This window comes from Aspergillus brunneoviolaceus (assembly GCF_003184695.1).
Source record: "Aspergillus brunneoviolaceus CBS 621.78 unplaced genomic scaffold BO95scaffold_21, whole genome shotgun sequence".
NCBI classification, from domain to species: domain Eukaryota; kingdom Fungi; phylum Ascomycota; class Eurotiomycetes; order Eurotiales; family Aspergillaceae; genus Aspergillus; species Aspergillus brunneoviolaceus.
This window is the reverse complement of record NW_020290751.1, coordinates 11504-31552: the sequence shown is the minus strand read 5'-3', so window position 1 is coordinate 31552 and position 20049 is coordinate 11504. Positions and strand designations below refer to the sequence as shown.

Here is a 20049-nt window from a genome sequence, read left to right as displayed (position 1 = left end):
GAGCTAGATGCTATACGCTCTCTGGAAATCCCCATAACGTTACCGCTCAGATTCCACTCATCCCTCACAATGCCTCTCCACACCTGCCCTACCGACAAACCGCTTGACCTCAGTCTGTGGGACTATCTGACCAACACGGAGGGACTCGATGGCAGCCACGATGATCCGCGGTTCGAGATGGCCAAGCACCAGTTTGGCGACGCAGCCAAAAACTTCAAAATCCAGCATCATAGAGCGCGTATGTACTATCATGAAGCCAAGGGTGAGGGAATAGTTGAAGAGGAGATGTCCTTTGAGAGATGGAGTCAAGTCAATGTTCGCGGCCTCACGTAGTTCACGTTCTCGGTGAATCTGTCACTGACACAGTCGTCGCATCTAGATGCCCGCCCTGCAGATGGCTTTGCGCGAGTTCCAATACAAGAAGAACCAGCTCGTCCAGGCGGGGTTGATGATTTATGGACCGGGATACCATGAGCGCATGGAGCGCGGAGCTCACGAGTCAGCGACGAAAGCGGCAGCGGACGATGGGTTCTTTAGCTGAAGCGTTGATGAATGAGAAGGATAAGAATATTGATGGTTATTTCTGGCACAATTGATAATTTACAGGAACTTCCACTCCAGCCCTAACCTCTCTCCACTTCCCTATCCAAGGCTTCATCATGTACCTACCCAGCACGCGCTCAGCTTTCAATGGAAGAGTGACTACTGAGCCACCGTGTACTACGAACTCACCCCCCCATGCCGAAAGACAATCTTGTGCGCCTTTCGCGCTTCGAAGTCCCGGTACGCCTGTGGAGCCTCCTCGAGGGGCACGACGTGGCTACAGAGGAACTCCAACTTGGGGTACACCTTCTGAAAGATGGCCAGGGCTTCATCAAAGATGCTGCGCACGGGGCAGCGTCCGAACGCCATGGTGACGTTCTTGCCGTAGCACAGCTGCCCATTCAACGGTAGCATCTCGCTGTGCACCCCGGTGGAGTGGATTGTGCCCCATGGGCGGACCATGTCGAAGCACATCATGAAGGCGTCGGCGTGACCGACTACTTCAATGACCACGTCCGCGCCACGGCCGTCAGTGACGGAGCGGATCTTGGCGACCGGATCAGAGGAGAGAGGGAGAGGGATCGCCCCGAGGCGTTCTGCTTCGGCGAGGCGTTCGGGCACGGAATCGATCGCGTAGACTTTGGAAACCATGGTGAGTGCACTGACAATGGTGCAGAGGCCCACGGGGCCGCAGCCTACGATGGCCACGGTGTATTCGTCACGGTCGCGTTGGGTCAGATTGGCGAGGAATCGGGAGGCAGCGAAGTATCCCGTGGGGAAGATATCGGCCATGAGGACGAGCATATGGTCGGGGATGGTGGAGGGTTTGGGGACGAGAGTGGTGGAAGCCAAAGGCACTCGCACGTACTCGGCCTGGCCGCCATCGATCGTGTTGGCCGGGGCCGAGTTGCCGAACAAAAAGCCCTGGCTGCATCGACTGGCCTGTCCACGCACGCAGTAGTAACATTCCTGGCAGGTCGCGTAGAAGGGGACCACCACTTCATCGCCAACCTCGAAGTTGGCCACCTCCTTGCCTTTCTCTGCGATGGTGCCGACGAACTCGTGGCCGCAGATGAAATTGGTGGGGCATTTCAGGTGGCCGCGGTAGAAGTGCAGGTCAGAGCCCTGGATTATCGCAGATATGAGATATGATCAGAGATGATCAACACCAAGTGTGACTTGTGGAGAGGGAGAGGGGGGAGTAAGGTACGCATAAAGCCGAGGTAGACACCCTGAGGATCACATCCTTAGGGGTTTGTAGCTTGGGGGTGGGCCGCTCCTCAACGGCCACCTCATATGGACCGCGGAAGACCACGGCACGCATGGTGTGGGGAAGGTCCATTTGAGTGGTCATATTGCGTTGCGTGGGATGCGAACCTGTTATGGAGATAAGTTTCGATAGAAGAGGACCCGGGGAGAATCAGTATTGAACGATGGGGTGGATGGCTGGGTTATACGTCAAGGGTTATAATATAACAGAGTCAGTCTCAAATGCGGGGTAATTCTAGTTACACAGCTCGGTTCCTGGGGATGCGGTAATGCCTCTGGGCTCACACGCATGCACAACCAGTAGTGACTCGGGTTCGATGAAAATCCAAGAATCCATTCTAATACAAGACATGAGATGGAAGTAGCGATCGAGGTGTTACAAAGCCACCCCCCCACACCCCCCCACACCCCCTCCACACCCCCTCCTCACCCCTCCTCACCCCCTCCTCACTGTCACGTCACACCATACCCAAACAACATCCCGAACCTAAGCGGTTCGTTCCGAGGCATATTCCACCATGATATCCGTTCGGATAATTACTGCTTCACCCGCTGGGGGTTGTTCCGGTAGTGTGTCTTTGTCGACCGTCGACATGACGACGGTTCCCTTCACTTGAGTATGTGGGACGGTCTCCAGCTCCAGCGCTTGGCCGCGTGCGCCAGACTGATTGCCATACCAGGGGTATCCCAGATTCCGCGCCCCGGTCTTTGATACCAACGAAAACAGTAATCGGAAGACAGGTGCACACGGAGCAACCAAGAGGCAGGCGTTCTCGACTCTAGAGATGGGTAAAGTCAGCAAGGTCTCCCGTGGGGTGGTCAAACGCAAGAGGAATATCATATGCGCGACCTACTTCGCCAATAGAATGAACAGCACAATCGAATCTATTCGAGCAGGGTCAGTCTACCGAAGCACGCCTGGCGACGGATGATCTCACGAGCCATGTCATCAACGCTATTCATCGTATGGAGTAGCTGCACGACCGGCTGGTTAGCCACGAGCTTCGCCTAGCTGCGAGGAAGGCGCACGCTACTTACTGTCGTCTTGACCAGGGATGCAATCCCGGAGAGTAGCAGCGGACCGCTGATTGCCGCTGTCTGCCGCAAGCGCCGGTTGCGCGCCTCCCGAGGAAGCTTCTTGAAGCGCGAAATGAACGATTGACTGCGAACTTTCCGCGCCAGTGGGAAGCGCCAGAGCTGCACTCCGGCGAGAATGGCCAGGAAGAAATCGATCGCGGTGTTCAATCCTAGCTGCGGAGTTAGCAGACGCAATGCGAAAGAGGTGGGTGGAGACCTGCCCCCCTGGATCAATCCGGTGACCACTTGCGAAACAGGTTGCTGGCAAGCCACAGACCCATCAGTCGGGAGCGGATCCCACATGTAGTGGAAATACGCAAGTCGGTTGGCCTGAAAAAGTCGCGTCAGCGTGTCCCATTCTTGGGGTGGTGGCCGGATGACAGAGCTCTCCTACCGTGTGAGATGTGCGGGAACCGCACATCAAAAGAACCTGCAAATCCGTTGCCAGGTTGACAATGATTTGAACACCTATGCAGATCATAATCGCGACACGGAGGCGCATATCAGCCCCGTGGAAGCACCGCAGGAGGAAATACATTATTCCAATGCGGGCGAGCATCACAGCAATGACCTCTTAGTACCCGTGTCAATCGAACAATATGACTGCACGCAGGTTGAATATTGGGCAGGCACTCACCAAAGAGTTGGCCGATATACGCATATTTCAACGTGTCACTGATTTGGGGCTGAGACAAGGTCGATGCGGGGCGCCCAAGCCCTGCGTCAAAACTAGGATCGTTAGAGACATGTGCAGAGTTGCAGCGCTGGTAGAGTGGTATGAAAAGAACCTCTTTTGGTACAAAACCATCTGCGTGCAATCGAAGCTGAAACTGAGGAGGTAGAATAGGTCTTCGATGCCCCATAAGCGCTCCGGAGAGCTGACCTTGGGGATGGCCCAGCGGATCCAGGACTTGATGCTGTATCGGGCGACAAGGGTTAGGCCCGCTATCGTGCTCAATGCCTACAAGTTGGAATCAGACTGCTGTGCGTGTATGGAGTGCTGGCAAGGAAGGTGCAAACCCATGAAGCAGCGACGTAACACCCAGCTGCCGACCCATAGCAGTTAGATTCGAATTCTGCTCGTACGGCCCAAGAGAAAAATGACTCACCATTGCCGCTAACAGTATCTTCCCCGACGGGCATGACTTGTGATGAAGGCTGTCGCCGGAAATCCCGTAGAGCGGTTCTTTGCAGCTTCTGTGAGCAGGGGTGGTGGTAAGGGCCACGCAGTAAGCATTCATTCTCTTTATAAAGCAAGGGTTCCAAACTAAGAATGATCTAGGTGTTGAGAAAAACAAGGTGAAAGCTGTGGATGGTGGTGGTGGTGGTGATGAGAAAAGCAGAAGGATCAGAAATCAGGGGTCGATGGATTGAGTTTCTTTGTATGCAGCTGAAGGCTAATCTATCACCAATTGATCTCCTTTACCCAACACCCCAGCATTGGCCCCGGGGAAATCCATCCGTCTTCCCGTGGCGTTTTGGTCATCCAGGAGTCGACAGGTACGTTCCTTTTCTACGTGCCTTTGAATCTGATCGCTGGACCATTTCCCATTTCCTCCCGATCTTTTGCCATAGCAGGATAGGCCGCACGGAAGACCCCGATTTTGTCCAGATCAGCCAGCTAACGCCACTGGCGATTGGTTCTGGGGCTTTACCTCGGAAAGGCCATTACAAAGCATTTTTGTTGCTTAGGAGGAGATGCGCTTTGATGTTCAGGCTTGTCTGTGTACGTATCCAATAGCCCCAAGCAGAAAGAGATAGGAGTGGAAGTGATGAGTGCAGTCACAACTATCATCACCCGGCTTAGTCCATCAGGCGTCTCGTAGATGGTCTATCTGAATCAAAATGAAAATGAATGTCGGTCCGAATAACCACACTTCTCGCATGATGAATTCCCATACGCTCGGCTCCTGACAGTATCCGACCTTCCTGTTTATCTGTCATGGGCATAGCAAGAGCGACCGTATCCTGGTCATTTGTGTGGCGTACCAAGTTCAGTTCCAGCCCCTGGCTCGCTCCGCCAGATAGGATGCCAGAGCCAGGGTAATCCTTGCTCGGAGATCCATTATTAGAGACACTCGACACCAGAAGCCGGATAATAGGAGCGCAGGTCGCAAGCAGGATGCTATAATTCTCAATCCTGGGCATGAATTAGCGGATGCTTGTCACCTAACACTTGAGAATGCTGGAACCCTACTTCACCCACAGCACGAATGGCACTATGTTATCTACCAATGACGGCGGTCAGATCCAGATGGGGACTCAGAAAGTCTGAAAACAAGGCATCACTCACGGGCAATATCATTTCTCTCTCCGATAGCTTTGAGTAACTAGTAGATCTCGACGGCTCAGTCATCCTCATCCTGCTTGTTTAGGAAACGACGTACCCAAGTCTTAATGATCGACGCAATGCCCGACAACAGCAATGGACCGCCTAAGGCGCAGGTTTGCCACAACCGCCGGTTTCGCGACCTGCGAGGTATTTTCCGGAACCGCGAACAGAATGACTCACTGTGGGATGGTCCCCGATCCGTCGCTCGCATCGTATAGCGCCATAGCTGTATGGCAGAGAGCGCTGTCAAGAATAGGTCGATTCCGGAATTGAATCCTCCAGCAGCATCAGAACCTGAGACATTTTCATGTCCCGCAGGGGCAGCGGTGAGGTAGAGTTACCTCCTTGAACAAAGCCAACCATTGTCTGTACGCTCGGTGACTGGCAAATAACTGAACCGTCGGAAGGCAGGTCATCCCACATGTAATGGAAGTAGTGCACTCGATCGACCTGGAAGAGTTCACAAAGTCAATCAGCCAACGTTTCGATCGCAACATAAGTCAAGAGGGAGGGCCTGGAGATGTACAGGACGGTATGAACTTGGCCCACATTGAACGATGATTTGGACCACTGTAACCATGTTAATGATAATCTGATCACCCATATAAGCGAGGATAGAGATGCGGATCCGCCGGTCGGCGCCGTTGAAACAACTGTAGAGAAAGCACATCATCCCTGTGCGAGACAGCATCGAGGCCAAAACCGCTAGGAATCCATCAGCAGGGCAGTCCAACAATGTCGCGGACCGAGCCACGTAGTACCTAAAGGCTGAGAGATGAACTCGTTCTTCAGTGTGCCTCTGAGCTCATCACTAGTCAGGAACCACAAATGACGCCCGAGTCCGGCCTCATAACTACATACATCAGATGAATCGGGCATTACGGTCGCTTGGGCCAAAGGCAAACCTTCTTTGCACCAACACAATATGCGCAAGGTCAGAACTATAACCCGCGGTGTAGAACAGATCTTCGAACCCCCAGAGTCGGTCTGGAGAGCTGACACGGGGTAAAGCCCATCGGATCCAGGACTTGATGGCAAAACGGAACAACAATGCCAGCCCCTGCAGTCGTGGTCAAGGCCTAAAACCGAAGATCAGCATGAATGTCATTAGATTCATGTTCTGGTTGACCGGGGCGTCCGACCCATGAGGCATAAATGTACGGTGTGGCTGCAGCATGATGGTGGTTAGTCCTGTGTTGTGGCCATCGCAGCTAGAAAGATGGAACGTGAAGGAAAGACTGACCATAGTTGATATCAGTCTCATCCTCGGTGGCCATATTGTGCGAGAAAACGAGCGGCTGGGCATTGTCCAGATGGACTGGGCTTTTCACCAACGATCTGTCTTTTGAGATGATTCGTGTTTAGGCGCTCTTATATTGGGATCAATCAAGACAACGAGAGCCTAGGGCTTCTGGGATCGAAAAGTAACCAAGAGATCATAACTACCAGGCAGTTTGGTCAATCAGTTCTTTCTGTCCTATACACGGTACAGAAAAGTATTTTGGCTTTTTTTAGGGTCTCAATCTAAGGCGGGGCTTACTGATATTCACGCCGCACATTTAGGGCAGGTAGGGAGGTAGAATCCCGGGTCCACATTCATAATACCGGCCGACTCAGTGGATAACAATCTCGTTGATTTGCTTGTAAGAGTAATATAAGGAATAAAAGAGTAAGCACTACGGAGTAGTCAGGCCGTAGATATGAGGACTGTATCAAGCTAGAGTATCCTGTCCTCTGTGCTCCACCTATACAGACAGTACTTAAGGTCCGGGATGGCTGTTCTGGAGCTCCACCCAGCACAGAACTAGCCGCAATATCCCTCGGTGAGTAGTCGGAATCTATCCGGCGTAGATTAATAATTAAAGATGATGGCCCCATAGTCTTACATAGTACAGTATCTGTTCTACATCCTGGCAACTACATGCCTAGTGACTAGTTCAAAGCTTTCTCATCTTCACAAGCCCCTCCCCTCCCTCAGGGTAGGCCTCAAAGGTGACCCTGAGACCTGCCAACGCCGCCAGCTGGCGCCACTCGCTCGCACTTCTCTCTCGCCCCCCAAACAACGCAATCATACTGGCATGCATTTTCGCATTGTTGGCATTCTTAGTAAACTCATGGATCAGTAGGCGCGATTGTGGGTGCATGGCCTGCGAGAGCTTTTGCAGTAGGCGTGCCGCATCCAGGTCAGGCAGATTGTGCAAAATATATGCCAGGTGATAGACTCCTGCCCCCTGGATCGGCTGTTCACTGTCATTTTCCTTGTAGTTCCATGTGGAGAGCGTAAGGCCCGGGATTTCGCGGATTTCATGGTTGAACTCCTGGACCACCAGATCCTTGTCGCTCAATTCGGGAAAGGCCTGTTTGAAACTCTAGCATCATTTCCCCGCGGCCGCCACCAATGTCAACCATCGCGATGACGCGGCGAGACTTGGCGTCCTGGAGAACTGTGTCGAGGTGATATTTAAACCGCGCCAGACGCTCCGGAGCGGTGGCGGTCTTCATGAATTTGCCCATCATAAAGCGATTGAAGCTGTCCATTCGTCCTTCGGCTGCCATAATATCATAGGTATGCTGTTGCGCGAGCTCGTCATTGCCCATCTTTTGGTATACAAACTGCAATGGTGTATGGAGCTCCTCAAATGGATATTGACAGCCACCACTCTCCAGTCGGCGCATGAGAAATGCACCGGCCAAGAGAGCTTCCGTCGTGCTAGAACCCCGAGATTAATTTGGAGCCATCTGGGTTGAATTGCGGCAACTCACAAGTGCAATGCTCCGTGCTGAGCCGAAGGTATGTGCACTAAATGTCGGGTTATGTCGTTGGCGGAGTAAACGCAATCATCTGTCATGTCCACAAAGCCGAGTCCCGCCATAGCGTACAAGATATCGTCTATAATTCCTCCAGTGTTATTTCGTTTGCCATAGTGCAAGTAAAGGGCCCTTCCGGCCCAAGCTTACCGATCAACTGGAGACCTGAAACGGAAGATTAGATCAGCATTCGAACATGATAACTTATAGGAGGGACTTCAGATCACGTACACGGCATGCTTTTCCTATCACTGCCCACAGATTGTTCGTACGCCATGAGGACTTCTTTCCCGTGGGCAGGTTTCTCAATCTCGACCAAAAGGTCGAACAAGCCGAACTTGATAGCCACTGGCACGAACCCAAGCGCTGCAGCCTATCCCGCCTTGGTTAATACTTAGGTAGTCATCTCCACAGAGAAGGTTTGTTGTTTGTGTGCCGATTACTAACCGAAGTGACCGTCCTTGCCAATTGTACTCCGGGCATTAGAGCAGACATTGTGAAAGGTGGGATGGGGGTTGGCAGGGATTGTGGATAGCTAAGCAGAAAAAGATGTCATGTTCCGGCCAAAGAGGTCTAATATATAGGAATCCGCTGGCCTTCACTAGCTTCCAATAGTTACTTAGTGATCGAGTGTCATTAAAAAAAATGTGGGTGGAGATAACGGCCGCACAGCTTGTCTTGGCAAGGCTCTACTCCGGAGTAGATAGGGTCTAGATTGTGGGATATAAATATTTGTACACAACGGTAACACTAGTAAAGTATCAAGATACTGCACAGCTTCATTGGCTCTTTAATTAAGAGGAGATAAGTAGATCCCTGTCGAGCGCGGGACATGCATCAACTAGTAACTTAGCATTTTGTTCTGGGTTCGGTTCTAACTTTTGCCTTGCCTTCTCCCACCTATCCTTCTCTCAACTCTTCTCTCTTCTGCCCAAGCCATTCCCAGAAGCAGCTTCTTTGTAACGCAACTTCTTCCATAACGGAATTTGGAGTCAAGGAGTGTGCCGGTGCTCGCGCAACCGGTTATGATACCAAGGCCGAGCATATTCAAGTAGCTGAGACAACGGCTAGCGGTGGTTGTGACGGGAATGAGCAGCGCAACCCCAGGAACTGGCGCCCTTGGAAAAAGCGCCTCTTGTTCTTTGCCCTTATGTCCAGTTCCATCTTGGCTGATGGGTACGTCTTTCACCATTTTCTTCATTATAAGCGTAACAATAACAGATGAGATTGGCAGCGGTATGACTTGGGGGGCCACCCTGATTGTTTCCCAGGCCCTGGAATAGGATATCAGCGTCGATAAGTCAGCGACAACAATGAACTACGGCATGCTGTTGCAGGGGGTCGGTGGCTTGATGGCTAATCCTCTGATTGAAGCCTACGGACGGTGTGTTGTGATACTTGTCTGTGTGACATCATGGCAGTAATATTGATGCAGTCCAGGCTTCCAGTTTGGCTCTGGCCTTAATTTATTACCACCTTCATGGTTCTCGGAGCTACACTATCTAATAACTATAGCGTCTTCACCACGTTTCGCTCGCTTCAGGGCCTTTTCGGCACCGCGCCCCAGGTGGTTGGTCTGCCGATCATCCATGACATGTACCCCCCGGAAGATGCGGCGTCTGCTATATAAACTGAGTGCAAACCAAGCATACTGACTATTCAATATAGAGTGGTCACAGATGATTAATATCTGGTGGGTGCCCAGGCGATAACGTGCGTATCACTGCTAACCTTTTTCCAAATTTTCCCAGGGGAACAACATTCCTTGTTGGACCGTTTCTGGGGCCTGCGCTGGCCGGTTATATCGGGGCAGGCAGTAACTGGAAAGTTTCATTTGGGATTCTTACCGTCTTCTACGGCTTATCTACACTCCTTGTTTTTGTCTTCGGCCATGAAACTTATTATGTGCCTGGCCGCCAGTATCAGCGGAACAGTCGTCTCTTGTCAATGGTCGGCGTCAAAAACCACAATCTGCCTGCTGGGCCGACCTTGCTTTACTGGTGCAAGACCATGGTGATCTACATCTTCAAGCTTCCTTTGCTGCTGACTGGGATCGCGACTATGATCAACTTCTGCTGGCCAATCGGTATTACGGTCACCGTGTCCACCTTCGTGGCCGAGCCCCCATACTTGTTCAACACCGTCCAGTCGTCCTCGCTACAATAGGCTGCTATTCTGGGCGCGCTACTCGGTAAGACCACATCTCCACATCAAAAATAGCATCAGTTCTGACAGATTCCAGGCTGGGTCTACGGTTACTGGTTCAATGGCTGGGTTAGTCGGTCCAGTCCGACGACATACTACACGGAGAAGCGACTTCATGGGGTCTGGGCGGCCATCATTACCATAGCCTGTGGCCTGCTTACCTACGGCCTTACACTGAGCTATAGTAAGCATTGGATCGGGCTGGCCTTCGGATAGCTAATGGTAGTCGCCGGCATGGTGGCGAGTACGGTATAGATTGTTGCCTCTTCCCCCAGACATAGAGTCACTCCAATTCAAAGACCTTAGATCCATTACCGCCTATGAACTGGAGAAATATCCCGAGCAGTCTACGGTGGTCTCTGCCATTATCAATACTTGGCGCACCGCGAGTGGATTCTCGGTGGGCTATTTCCAGCCCGCCTGGATCCAACGCGATGGAATCGCTGCGGTCTTTGGCACACAAGCCGCCGTCGTGGTGGCTAACATAATTCTGACCATCACTCCGGTCATCGTTATGAGACGGCGAGAGATCGCACCCAAGGTAACATTGGCATAGTATAGAAGAATGTTGTTCAACATGATACTAGTAAAGTTCGACTGTAGCCAGATGGGCTGTCAGTATAACCCTAACTTCGAGAATATAAAGCCGCGTCTCGGAACGTAACTCTGTGAACCTCCACCTTGAATCACCCACCAACTTGCATAAGAATAAATTCTCCACAATTAAGAGTGTCAATAATCGCAGGTGTAGTACAGAACATAGACACAACTTGTTCTCCAAGCCCGCGAGATCCTCGAGGTGTTCGGGGACCGACTCGGGTGCCCGCCGAGCTCAGTAGAAGAAAAAGCCACAACCTTATCTTCTCCACGGTCGCATTTGCTCATCACAAAAGATATAAACTCGCAATAGGTTACAATACACCACTAGGTCCCCGACCGCCGGATCGCTTTGTGTAGTGATTTATCTGGCGATGACTCTACACCTTGTTCCCTTTGAGCATGCGGGCCAGCCAGTACAGGCACCCCCCGGCGGTAGACATGTGCTCAGCCAGGTACTCGCCACTGGTCTGGCTTTTGGAGGGACCCAGCACCGTAGACTCATTACTCGCGGGGTTTACGTTGACATTAGCAAAATCTGTCGACAGAACAACTGCAATTTAGTAAAACAATGGCGAGCTACAACACAGAAAAAACTAAAACCGAGGCATCTGGTCCGGGGAAGCCAGTATCCTACGGGAAAAACAAACCAGAACAAGTATAAAATTCGCAACGTTGCTACTGTTATCGGCGAAGAAGGCAAATAAGATACATAAATACGCGAAGCATTATACCCACCACCCAGCAGAGAATCCGCATCAGCACTGCTCTCTCCGTGCCCTGGCCGGCTGCGTTGGCAGGGGTCCGATATCACCCAAGTCATGGAGTTAGCGCATGCTTGAGGTTATCAGGGATCGAAAGAACCTGCTGAAGTAAACAGTGCTTCCCAACATAGCAGAAGGCTCACGGACGGCGGTCGTCTCCCGGTATAGATCTTGCTGTTGCGCATACCCCGTCTTGCGCTGAAAGCTTTTATCGCATAACTTCACATTGATTAGCATTTCACCAGTAAGCATACTTACCCCGGTGCGATTGTTAATCAAACAATCCAGCAAAGTTGTCTTACCCGCACCGGAAACGCCTAGTAGGGCTGTTAATATGCCCGGTTTCACCGAGCCATTGATATGATCCAGGACGAGCCGGGGCTTACCCGAGATCTTCATCTTATAGTAGGCGTCACTCTGTGAAACACACTTCTTAAGCCGTCAAGTACTGCTTCTCTACTAGGCTTGTTGTACTTGCTTGGCTGGTCATATGATATGGCCACCGGCGTGGTACCCATAGACCATCAGAAATTCGCACCCATAGACAATGGGGTTAAGGTAGTTAATTCTACAGCACCATAATCATATGTACCCAATGGAAACCACAAAGCCAAAAGCAAGCAAAAGGAGCATCAAGATTAAGGGCGGAGCAATGGCTTGTTGCTCTGTTCGGAATACTGCGCTGCTGAGATATTCCTAGTCCATACCGTACTACTGCGGGGTAGCCCGCATATATATTAATCTGTATAGTCCTGACGGCGGATTTATAATGAAGTCACTAGTTTAAATAACAGAGTTCTGGTGATTTTTGAAACAAACTAGCAGTATATAACACTGCCGATACATAACAGAAGTTATAGCATATTTGCTTTCCTATAATTAAGTGCTGAGTATAGAAGGTTATTATTCGAAGAATTAAAGTAAGATATTGAACAGAATAGCTATTAGTAGTACGACAGCTCGGCTATAGAATGATGCTGTTCTTTGGTCCAGATTATGAGACAAGGGGGATATTACCAGTGCTATGATTACATTCTTAATCATCATCCAGACGACAGAATTGTCGGCATCCTCGCGACATGCACACTCTGACCTGCTGGGAGTAACAGAGAAGATAGGCTGAGTTGAGACGCTGCCCCTTAGCCTGCCAAGTCTTCTTAAGTTGTCGTTAGGCAACAGCGTCCGAGCCTCCCATCGGGTGCTGGACCTTGTAAGACTCAATCTTCGTTTGCAATTCCCTGCATTCGTGTCTTCTCTTTCAAACAACGGCGTGTATAGATAGACAGACATGAACCGAGGTGTGGGTTTCCACAATATTGGTGTTGGGATGATGACACCAGATGCAGTCATCCCGGCGCATCGATTAAGATTTCCGACAGACATGAGCACGCTGAGTGAAGCATCAAGCGAGCCTGCTTGCATTCAATCGACAGGGCACAACGTGTGTGTGACCGGGGGAGATTGGAAGGTCTTGGTCCCAAAGTTTCAGTCTCTCAGCATCCCGGTTGCGATCCTGTGGTAGGAACCATAACATGGATACTCTCATATACATACACGTATGTACCTGCGTGTATACGGAGTGACCCACCATTACTACTTGAGTATTCTACACTATTTCAAGAATATTCCATGGCTATTCTTAAATAACGTGTGGAAGAGGACACTTGCAGTCCACATTCTAGTGACAATAAAACCTTGGCAATCCGGGCCTGCAGTTCGTCCCCATAAAAAACCCTGAGTGCCGGGGCGGGGAAAGGCTTAATCGAGACGTCCACCTGGCTTCGGGCCACGAAAATATCCAAGAGACAGCACGTCCAACCTGACGAACCTGATCTATATGCAGCGGAGAAATAGTGCTAAGTCAGCCGAGAACGCCGAGGCTTGTAACGGTCAGGTCTAACCCACCTACTCGGGCTACCAGTGAAGAACGGAAGAGAATCCCTCTAAGGACCCACGCAGCGACCGAACAGGGTCCGACAGGCACCACTGCAGCAATCAGCTCCGGAAGAGCACGGAAGGCCAGCTAGAGATATAAGCAACCATCATGAATGCAAGATTGTGAACGTTGTGTGGGGAGAGGGGAGGCCATATCGCCAACGCATCGCTTCTCCAGCCCACCAAGGGAGGATTCAACGATGGGCTCAACATTAACCGCAGCGGCGTTGACAACATCTGCCACAGCTGCGAGGAGAAGGATCCAGGTCTTCATTTTCCGTGAGCCTTGGTATATAGTATGAGGTAGAGTTGGGGAGAGGCAAAGTGTATAATGAGACGATTGCACGCACCTGGAATTTAAGAGCGATTTATTCCTGCGCAAAATTGCAGGAACGCGGGCGGAAGTTTGGCCTCCGGTGTAAGTCCACTACAACATCTACACACAAGATTTGAAGCACTGAAGTGGCTATCTCCGCCCGTTACAAAACAAATTTCGCCAGCCAGAGGGCAAATTTGCACCCGGCCAATCCCTAACCAACAACACCCGGCATAACCGCACACCAGCGGTGGGGCTCATTGCAGTGGACTCCCAATGCAATCCAAGTGGACGGTCCGATGCAGTTTACCTCGGTCAAACCGATGGGTCCCCGTTACGTTGCCTTGTGTTATCCTAAGCTCTATAAGCACTTGAAGTCACAGGATAAATTGGCAGGACCACAGGCGTTGAAACCCTGTGAATGAATGATCTTATCAGATAACAGAAAGACCCACTTCAGTCAAATTGCCAGCGCCTCAGAAGTTCCCCACCAAATGTCTTGGCGTGAGTGGAGATATATAGCAGGAGTGGTGAGTTCCCAACATGGATAGATCCCTCAATCTGAGTTCTACCGCACGAATTTGTTAGCACCCTGCAGGGATGTGACCACTGATTACCAAAGCTCAAGACCGCATGGGTAGTTCTTTCCAAAAGGGTGTGCATTGCACAATGCTGCTGATTCCGACACAATGAGATCAAATCAACTCATGTTTACAGCAAAGACTGGAAAAAAAGCAAATTTTGATGAAGTTTGTGGCATTTTCATATCTGCGCACTCATAGCCCAATCGAGCATCTTGGGTTGGGGGCCCCAGGGCACGAATTGTGGGCTTAAGGCCGATTGAATGATGTGATAGGAACGATTCTCATAGGGGGCGGTGTTCTAAAGTAATAGCCCAACATGCTAATACAACTAGATTGGGAATTGCTCAGATATACTCATTAATATCCAGCACTGTGTAGGTGGCACCAATGGACAGAAAGGCTCGGAAAGGGGCCTTTGAAGCAAACCCCTAAGCTTCTCCTCGCCCGGTGAAGTTTTCAAGACGGTTGAGTCGGAAGCATAACTAGGATGCTCCTACAGTACTGTCAAAATCCACCGCAGAAGTCAAGTCAGTAGAGACGGAAACCGGTCGGAAAACCAGTATTATTTTCGCCCCTGCTTACCCGATGATAGCCATCCCCAGATCATCGATTGCCAGACAGATTAAGTCAACCGCATGTTTCTGGATGGCCCAACGAGTAGGCCGGAACACGGAAAAGAAAAGTCATCGGATATGTCGAGTTATGCTTGACCTAGCGGCGTAAGAGGATTGGAATATCCACTTGGAGCAAGAATTTAGCTATAAGTTTATTCCCTTGGCACGTCCTTGAAGAAACTCAAAACCAGGCGAGATACTCGCCATTGCTCTATCGCCTCTCATGGCGGGCCGTAGCACGGAAAAGGTCCGTCATCTCTCGGATATGTAAGCCCCTTTCTTGGCCTGTGGTGCCAGGTCGTTGTGCTTGAACCTTACCTTCATAAATTGGTCCCTTGGCACGTTATCCAGAGATATTGGACCGAGAATCTGTCGAGACCTTCTCTTCGACCATGCAATAAAAGCAAAAAAGCGAGACGATGGAGTATTGACAACAAAGCAAATATTATAGCACAAAAGAGGACAGCCGAATCTCAATAGCGTGCGGGACCCAACATGGCCACCCAACATGGCCGGAGAAAGGAAAACCCAGTAGCGATAGTATATGGAGATAGGTAGACTGTCAATCTTGGAGGTTCCTGGCATATGGGATTTCATACTCCTGTCAAATCCAGCTGAAGCTTTGACTAGAGGGCCGTTGCTGCAAGAATATGCAATTTCGCCGACAAAGAACACAGGCCATTGGGAACGTATGACATCCATTCCTCGCACGTTACACCTAGGCAATAATATGGCGTTACTAGTGGCGAACCTTTCCAGAGGACAGTAAACATACCAATTTCCTTCGGCTTCAGCCAACGGATAAGCAAAACGAGCAGTTAGTGTTCATATGATGCGGGGATTCACTTAGACCTCTCGTTCCGGTCTTGGCAGAGAGTGGTATCTCGTCGCAATTAGTGGGGCGAATCGCTTGGCAACAGATTCCCCATGGGGTACACGCCAGGTGTCTGCCTCCCCGCTTGGTGGTTAGTTGGCTATTCATATAAATCAGGCCCCAAGGCTGAGCCATGGACCTGTTTTTGGACACCCCGAGCAATCTGAATATAAACTCAAGTCGTTGAATCCCACCTATACGACCGTCATGGATACTGCTGTGAGGAAGAGCGATGGCTTCATGGAGCATGTGGAAGAGGCAGAGAAAGGCAGCCAGTCGACCCCACAGTATGATCAGTTTGGATCCACTGCGAAGGTGGACCCGAAGGAGATCAGGCTCGTACGAAAACTTGATGCTTACATGATGGTAAGTCTTATCTACCTCCTCGAAGCCCTCGATGATGATAGTCCTATGCTGACAAGAAGAAGCCAATCCTGTGGGTCATGTACTTTCTCAACTTTCTCGATCGCAACGCCATGGTAAATGGAAAGCTCAACAGTCTTTCCCAAGACCTCAACTTGCATGGAACGCAATATAATACTTGCGTTAGCATCCTTTTCGTCGGGTATCCGCTGCCGTGGCATTCTCCGCTATTCTTAAGCTAATTGATGCGTAGGTACCTCTTGGGTCAGGTCCCTTCAAACATGCTCCTCAACCGTGTGAAGCCCGCGAGATACATGTCCGGGTTTATGATGGCCTGGGCCATTGTGTCCACGTTAACCTGTCTCGTGAAGAACTACCATGGGATGCTGGTCTGTCGCCTGATTCTCGGGATCGTTGAGGCCCCGTTCTATCCCGGGGCTCTATTTATGATCTCCCTCTTCTACAACCGAAAAGAAGCAACGACGCGCATGGCAGTGCTCTACACCGGCAACATGTTGGCGAGTGCTTTCTCAGGGCTGATATCAGCAGGAGTGTTTGCCGGCCTAGACAAAAAGCATGGCCTCGCCGGATGGCAGTGGCTCTTTCTAATCCAAGGCGTGGTGACCATAGGAGTGGCCGTTCTAGCATGGTTCATTCTCCCCAACTCCCCACTCCAAACACCGTGGCTGACGCCGGAGGACCGGCAACTGGCGCATGACCGCATCGCCCGCGATACCACGCAGAAAAGAGAAGGGACCAGCACTTGGACGGGACTGCGCGAAGCATCCACTGACTATCGAACCTGGATCTTTGCTCTCATATGCAACCTGCATCTCTCAGCCAATGGGTTCAAGAACTTTATGCCGACGGTGGTAAAAACTCTCGGGTTCAACGATACCATCTCATTGGTACTCACTTGTCCGCCCTATCTTGTGGCCACCTTCACGTCTGTTGCTGTCTCTTGGTCCTCGGGCCATTTCAACGAGCGAACCTGGCACATCACGATCTCCAAAGGACTTGCTATTATCGGATTTGCGGTGGCGTGTGGTACCCTCAATCTTGGCGCCCGGTACTTCGCAATGATCCTTTTCGTCGCTGCCACATATGGGGTCAATAATATCAACATCGCTTGGGTGGCAGCAACGACCGGCCAAACCGATGAGAAAAAGGCAGTGGCTATTGCAATCACCAACACCTTGGGCAACCTGGCCAGTGTATATACACCGTACCTGTGGCCGGATAGTGATGCTCCGCGGTTCGCCACCGCCATGTACTGCAGTATCGGCTTTTCAGCGGGAGTGGTGATTTTGGCCTGGGTAATGAAAGCCATCTTAATCAGGGAGAACAGGAAGATCCGGGCCACAAACCCCGAGGAGCTCAACCTTTACGCTTACTGAGCCCAAGTCGTTGGCAGTGGACTCTTCGGAAATATCTCAAGCTCATCATGTCGCAGAGCCCACTATCAAAGTTGAATTGCGATGGACCTTCGCGTCAATCGTTCATATTTCGATGAGGTAATGGTCAAAGCATCCCGGTGTGATTGCTTGTGTGTGTGTGTGCATCTTGTATGTCATGTTCTGTACTATCAAGTTACCACCGTTACCGGTCTCCCAAAGATTGCAATTCTATTGTGCCATCTAACTCGGTGGGCTTTGACCATTTTTGCATGAAAGTTACTTGCATTTACTCCGGTTCTCGATGTGTAGCAGTATACGGAAATGATCGCGTCGGGATATCGCAAAGGCCCGTAGAAAGGTCCAGAGAAGTACAACGAAAAGCACCTTGGGGAATAGATTTTTGTCACCTCCGCTGACTCTTATTGCCGGCAAAGAGTTTTACTGGCTCTTCAGGGAGCATTATTCAATGTGCTTGCTCCAAGAAGGAGAAAGAATTTGTTGAGTAATCAGGACGGGGGCTCGTGGTTCGCTACTTTGTCATACATGAGGGGGATTCTGATATTTGTTGAATTGGAATGAGGACAGAAGATATATCTGGTCAATACATCTTCACACCAGTTGGACTTAAAAGAAATCCTGTCCAAAAGACAGCGAGAGCGAGCAACGCTGAATCGACCGCAACACGTCCTCGTTCGACGCACAACACGTCAAATGCAGAAAGGTGCCTTTTTCATGTAGAACAAGCGATTCTCCGTCAGCCAAAGGTGCCGTAGTGTGCGGAAGCAAGACTCAGCTTACCGGCGAGGTTCGATAGTGCCGATGGCCCGAGTTGCTCTCTAAGCACTCAAGCAGCGGTTACCCAGACGGGACGAGCAAGCTCCACTGCAACAATTAGCATTAGAGGAACAGGCTTGGAGCCCTGAATAGTCAGATCGTCTTCATTAGCTTTCGTCCTCATGGTCTGGAAACCAGAATATTATTGTGCTAGGCAATGGTCTTACCGCCAACACATCGCTTCTCTACTCCATTCAAAGAGGATTCAACGCCAGCCTCAACATTAACCGCGGCGGCGTTCGCAACAGCTGCGACAGCTGCAAGCAGGAGGATCCAGGTCTTCATTGTTGATGAGGGGATCTTGAGAGCAGTTTGGGCACTTAGGAGATATTGATAACAATAGTGACTGGTTGAAGTTCAGTTCAGAAAGAATTTCGATTCAATTTATACTTCCGAGGCCGGCGGGACCAAAGACGGATAGTTACCGTCCGATGTAAGTCCACTACCTCGGCTCCACTAAACTGGATGTATTCGGCTATCTCAGCCCATGAGGACTCAGGCGCCCACAGCTGGTGGACTGGAACTTGGTGAGTCCAGTATCAAGAATATCCCGGGCGCGGCCATATACCTTCTGAGGCCAAGTACCCTGGCCATTAAGAGCTGCTCGAGTCTTTCGCAGCTTCTTCCAGGAAAAAAAGATCAAGCTATATCATTGATCTAGTTGTAAATCAAAAGGTGAACAGAGAGTCTTGCCGCACTACAGACGTGGTGCCCAGTCGTGGGACGACATGCGACTGACCCTTAAAAAATTTGAAGCCCTCTGGGTGGACCTACCCCACCGTACCTCGACTGTACGTGACTCAGGCTTAGATACTTTATTTGCGCAGTACTCTGAACTTTCCGAATACGAGCTTTCCGAATACGATGGCACTGGGTTGGTAGGATAGATTGACCGTATCCCCTGGCCTGGAAATCAAGGAAATGATCTGATCAGATAACAGAAAAGGATACTCAGATAGGGCAAGGGGCTGGCGAGCCGAACCTTGGCACCCTGTTCAAGCACATGTGGAGTACGATGATGTTCAGTGGTATCCACTGGCTGTGAAACCCCGTCGATAATCTTATCAGATTCTTGGCTTTTATAAGCGGAACCGGCACATCGAAATATCGACTCCGGAGTTGTACAGTACCTCATAAAACTTTGGATGTTTGAATTAACCGGAGGTAGTGTCTGACGGAAACAAGAGGTCCTCTAAGTGGAAAAACTGAATTCGTTGTGGTATCAGACGTTCTTTAATACGGAAACCGATAACCTGTAATGTGTGCGCTAGTAGTTATTCATTGGTGCTGTGCCAATCCGCATTTTCCAGACTTTTGCCGTTTCCGTTGTGTACTGCTGGTGGTGGCGACCTGTACTACTTTGCCTTGCTCGACTTTGGCTAAGTGAGGAAGACATCAACCGTACCATTGTCAAGAGCAGGTAATCCAGGCCTAGAAGTTAATATCTGCTTCGTGGAATCCTCTCCAACCTCAGGGTAATGCGGGTTGCGGTGAACAAGGCAACGACCCAAGTAGCTAGATGGGGTGGACGTGTTCG

The 20049-nt window shown here is 50.6% G+C and overlaps 8 protein-coding genes across 8 annotated transcripts; 3 read left to right on the top strand and 5 right to left on the bottom strand.

Moving 5' to 3' along the window:
- Positions 1–69: 69 nt before the first annotated feature.
- On the top strand, positions 70–541 carry BO95DRAFT_462041 (uncharacterized protein; the record flags this gene model as incomplete). Its single annotated transcript, XM_025588875.1, has 2 exons — positions 70–315; positions 380–541. The coding sequence occupies 2 exons, from the start codon at positions 70–72 to the stop codon at positions 539–541; spliced, it is 408 nt and encodes a 135-aa protein (XP_025443851.1).
- A 191-nt stretch (positions 542–732) lies between these two features.
- BO95DRAFT_385619 (alcohol dehydrogenase family protein) lies at positions 733–2173 on the bottom strand (the record flags this gene model as incomplete). Its single annotated transcript, XM_025583479.1, has 2 exons — positions 1754–2173; positions 733–1668 (listed from the first exon to the last, which is right to left on the bottom strand). Coding segments are annotated over exons 1-2 (1080 nt in total), but the record flags the coding sequence as incomplete, so codon positions are not given.
- Positions 2174–2264: 91 nt separating this feature from the next.
- On the bottom strand, positions 2265–4032 carry BO95DRAFT_480840 (uncharacterized protein; the record flags this gene model as incomplete). Its single annotated transcript, XM_025590169.1, has 7 exons — positions 2265–2662; positions 2851–3219; positions 3284–3462; positions 3527–3653; positions 3773–3850; positions 3910–3935; positions 3999–4032. 7 exons carry the CDS (start codon positions 4030–4032, stop codon positions 2300–2302), a joined length of 1176 nt encoding a protein of 391 aa, XP_025443849.1. The 3' UTR covers positions 2265–2299.
- Positions 4033–4971: 939 nt separating this feature from the next.
- Positions 4972–6281, bottom strand: BO95DRAFT_323133 (uncharacterized protein; the record flags this gene model as incomplete). The annotated part of the gene is made up of 8 exons (XM_025581826.1): positions 4972–5029; positions 5087–5117; positions 5183–5219; positions 5277–5497; positions 5563–5671; positions 5748–5926; positions 5983–6074; positions 6127–6281. Coding segments are annotated over 8 exons (882 nt in total), but the record flags the coding sequence as incomplete, so codon positions are not given.
- Positions 6282–7158: 877 nt separating this feature from the next.
- Positions 7159–8536, bottom strand: BO95DRAFT_480839 (putative O-methyltransferase; the record flags this gene model as incomplete). Its single annotated transcript, XM_025590168.1, has 6 exons — positions 8477–8536; positions 8261–8402; positions 8180–8194; positions 7985–8111; positions 7628–7931; positions 7159–7578 (listed from the first exon to the last, which is right to left on the bottom strand). The coding sequence occupies exons 1-6, from the start codon at positions 8522–8524 to the stop codon at positions 7159–7161; spliced, it is 1056 nt and encodes a 351-aa protein (XP_025443847.1). The 5' UTR covers positions 8525–8536.
- Positions 8537–9054: 518 nt separating this feature from the next.
- Positions 9055–10790, top strand: BO95DRAFT_451815 (putative MFS transporter; the record flags this gene model as incomplete). Its single annotated transcript, XM_025588109.1, has 10 exons — positions 9055–9080; positions 9101–9205; positions 9264–9291; positions 9313–9413; positions 9545–9646; positions 9781–10171; positions 10196–10220; positions 10272–10418; positions 10461–10478; positions 10534–10790. The coding sequence occupies 10 exons, from the start codon at positions 9055–9057 to the stop codon at positions 10788–10790; spliced, it is 1200 nt and encodes a 399-aa protein (XP_025443846.1).
- A 421-nt stretch (positions 10791–11211) lies between these two features.
- BO95DRAFT_430303 (uncharacterized protein) lies at positions 11212–11994 on the bottom strand (the record flags this gene model as incomplete). The annotated part of the gene is made up of 3 exons (XM_025584947.1): positions 11212–11384; positions 11739–11814; positions 11854–11994. 3 exons carry the CDS (start codon positions 11992–11994, stop codon positions 11212–11214), a joined length of 390 nt encoding a protein of 129 aa, XP_025443845.1.
- A 4131-nt stretch (positions 11995–16125) lies between these two features.
- On the top strand, positions 16126–17678 carry BO95DRAFT_462035 (putative MFS transporter; the record flags this gene model as incomplete). Its single annotated transcript, XM_025588874.1, has 3 exons — positions 16126–16284; positions 16347–16483; positions 16535–17678. 3 exons carry the CDS (start codon positions 16126–16128, stop codon positions 17676–17678), a joined length of 1440 nt encoding a protein of 479 aa, XP_025443844.1.
- Between the last annotated feature and the right edge of the window lie 2371 nt (positions 17679–20049).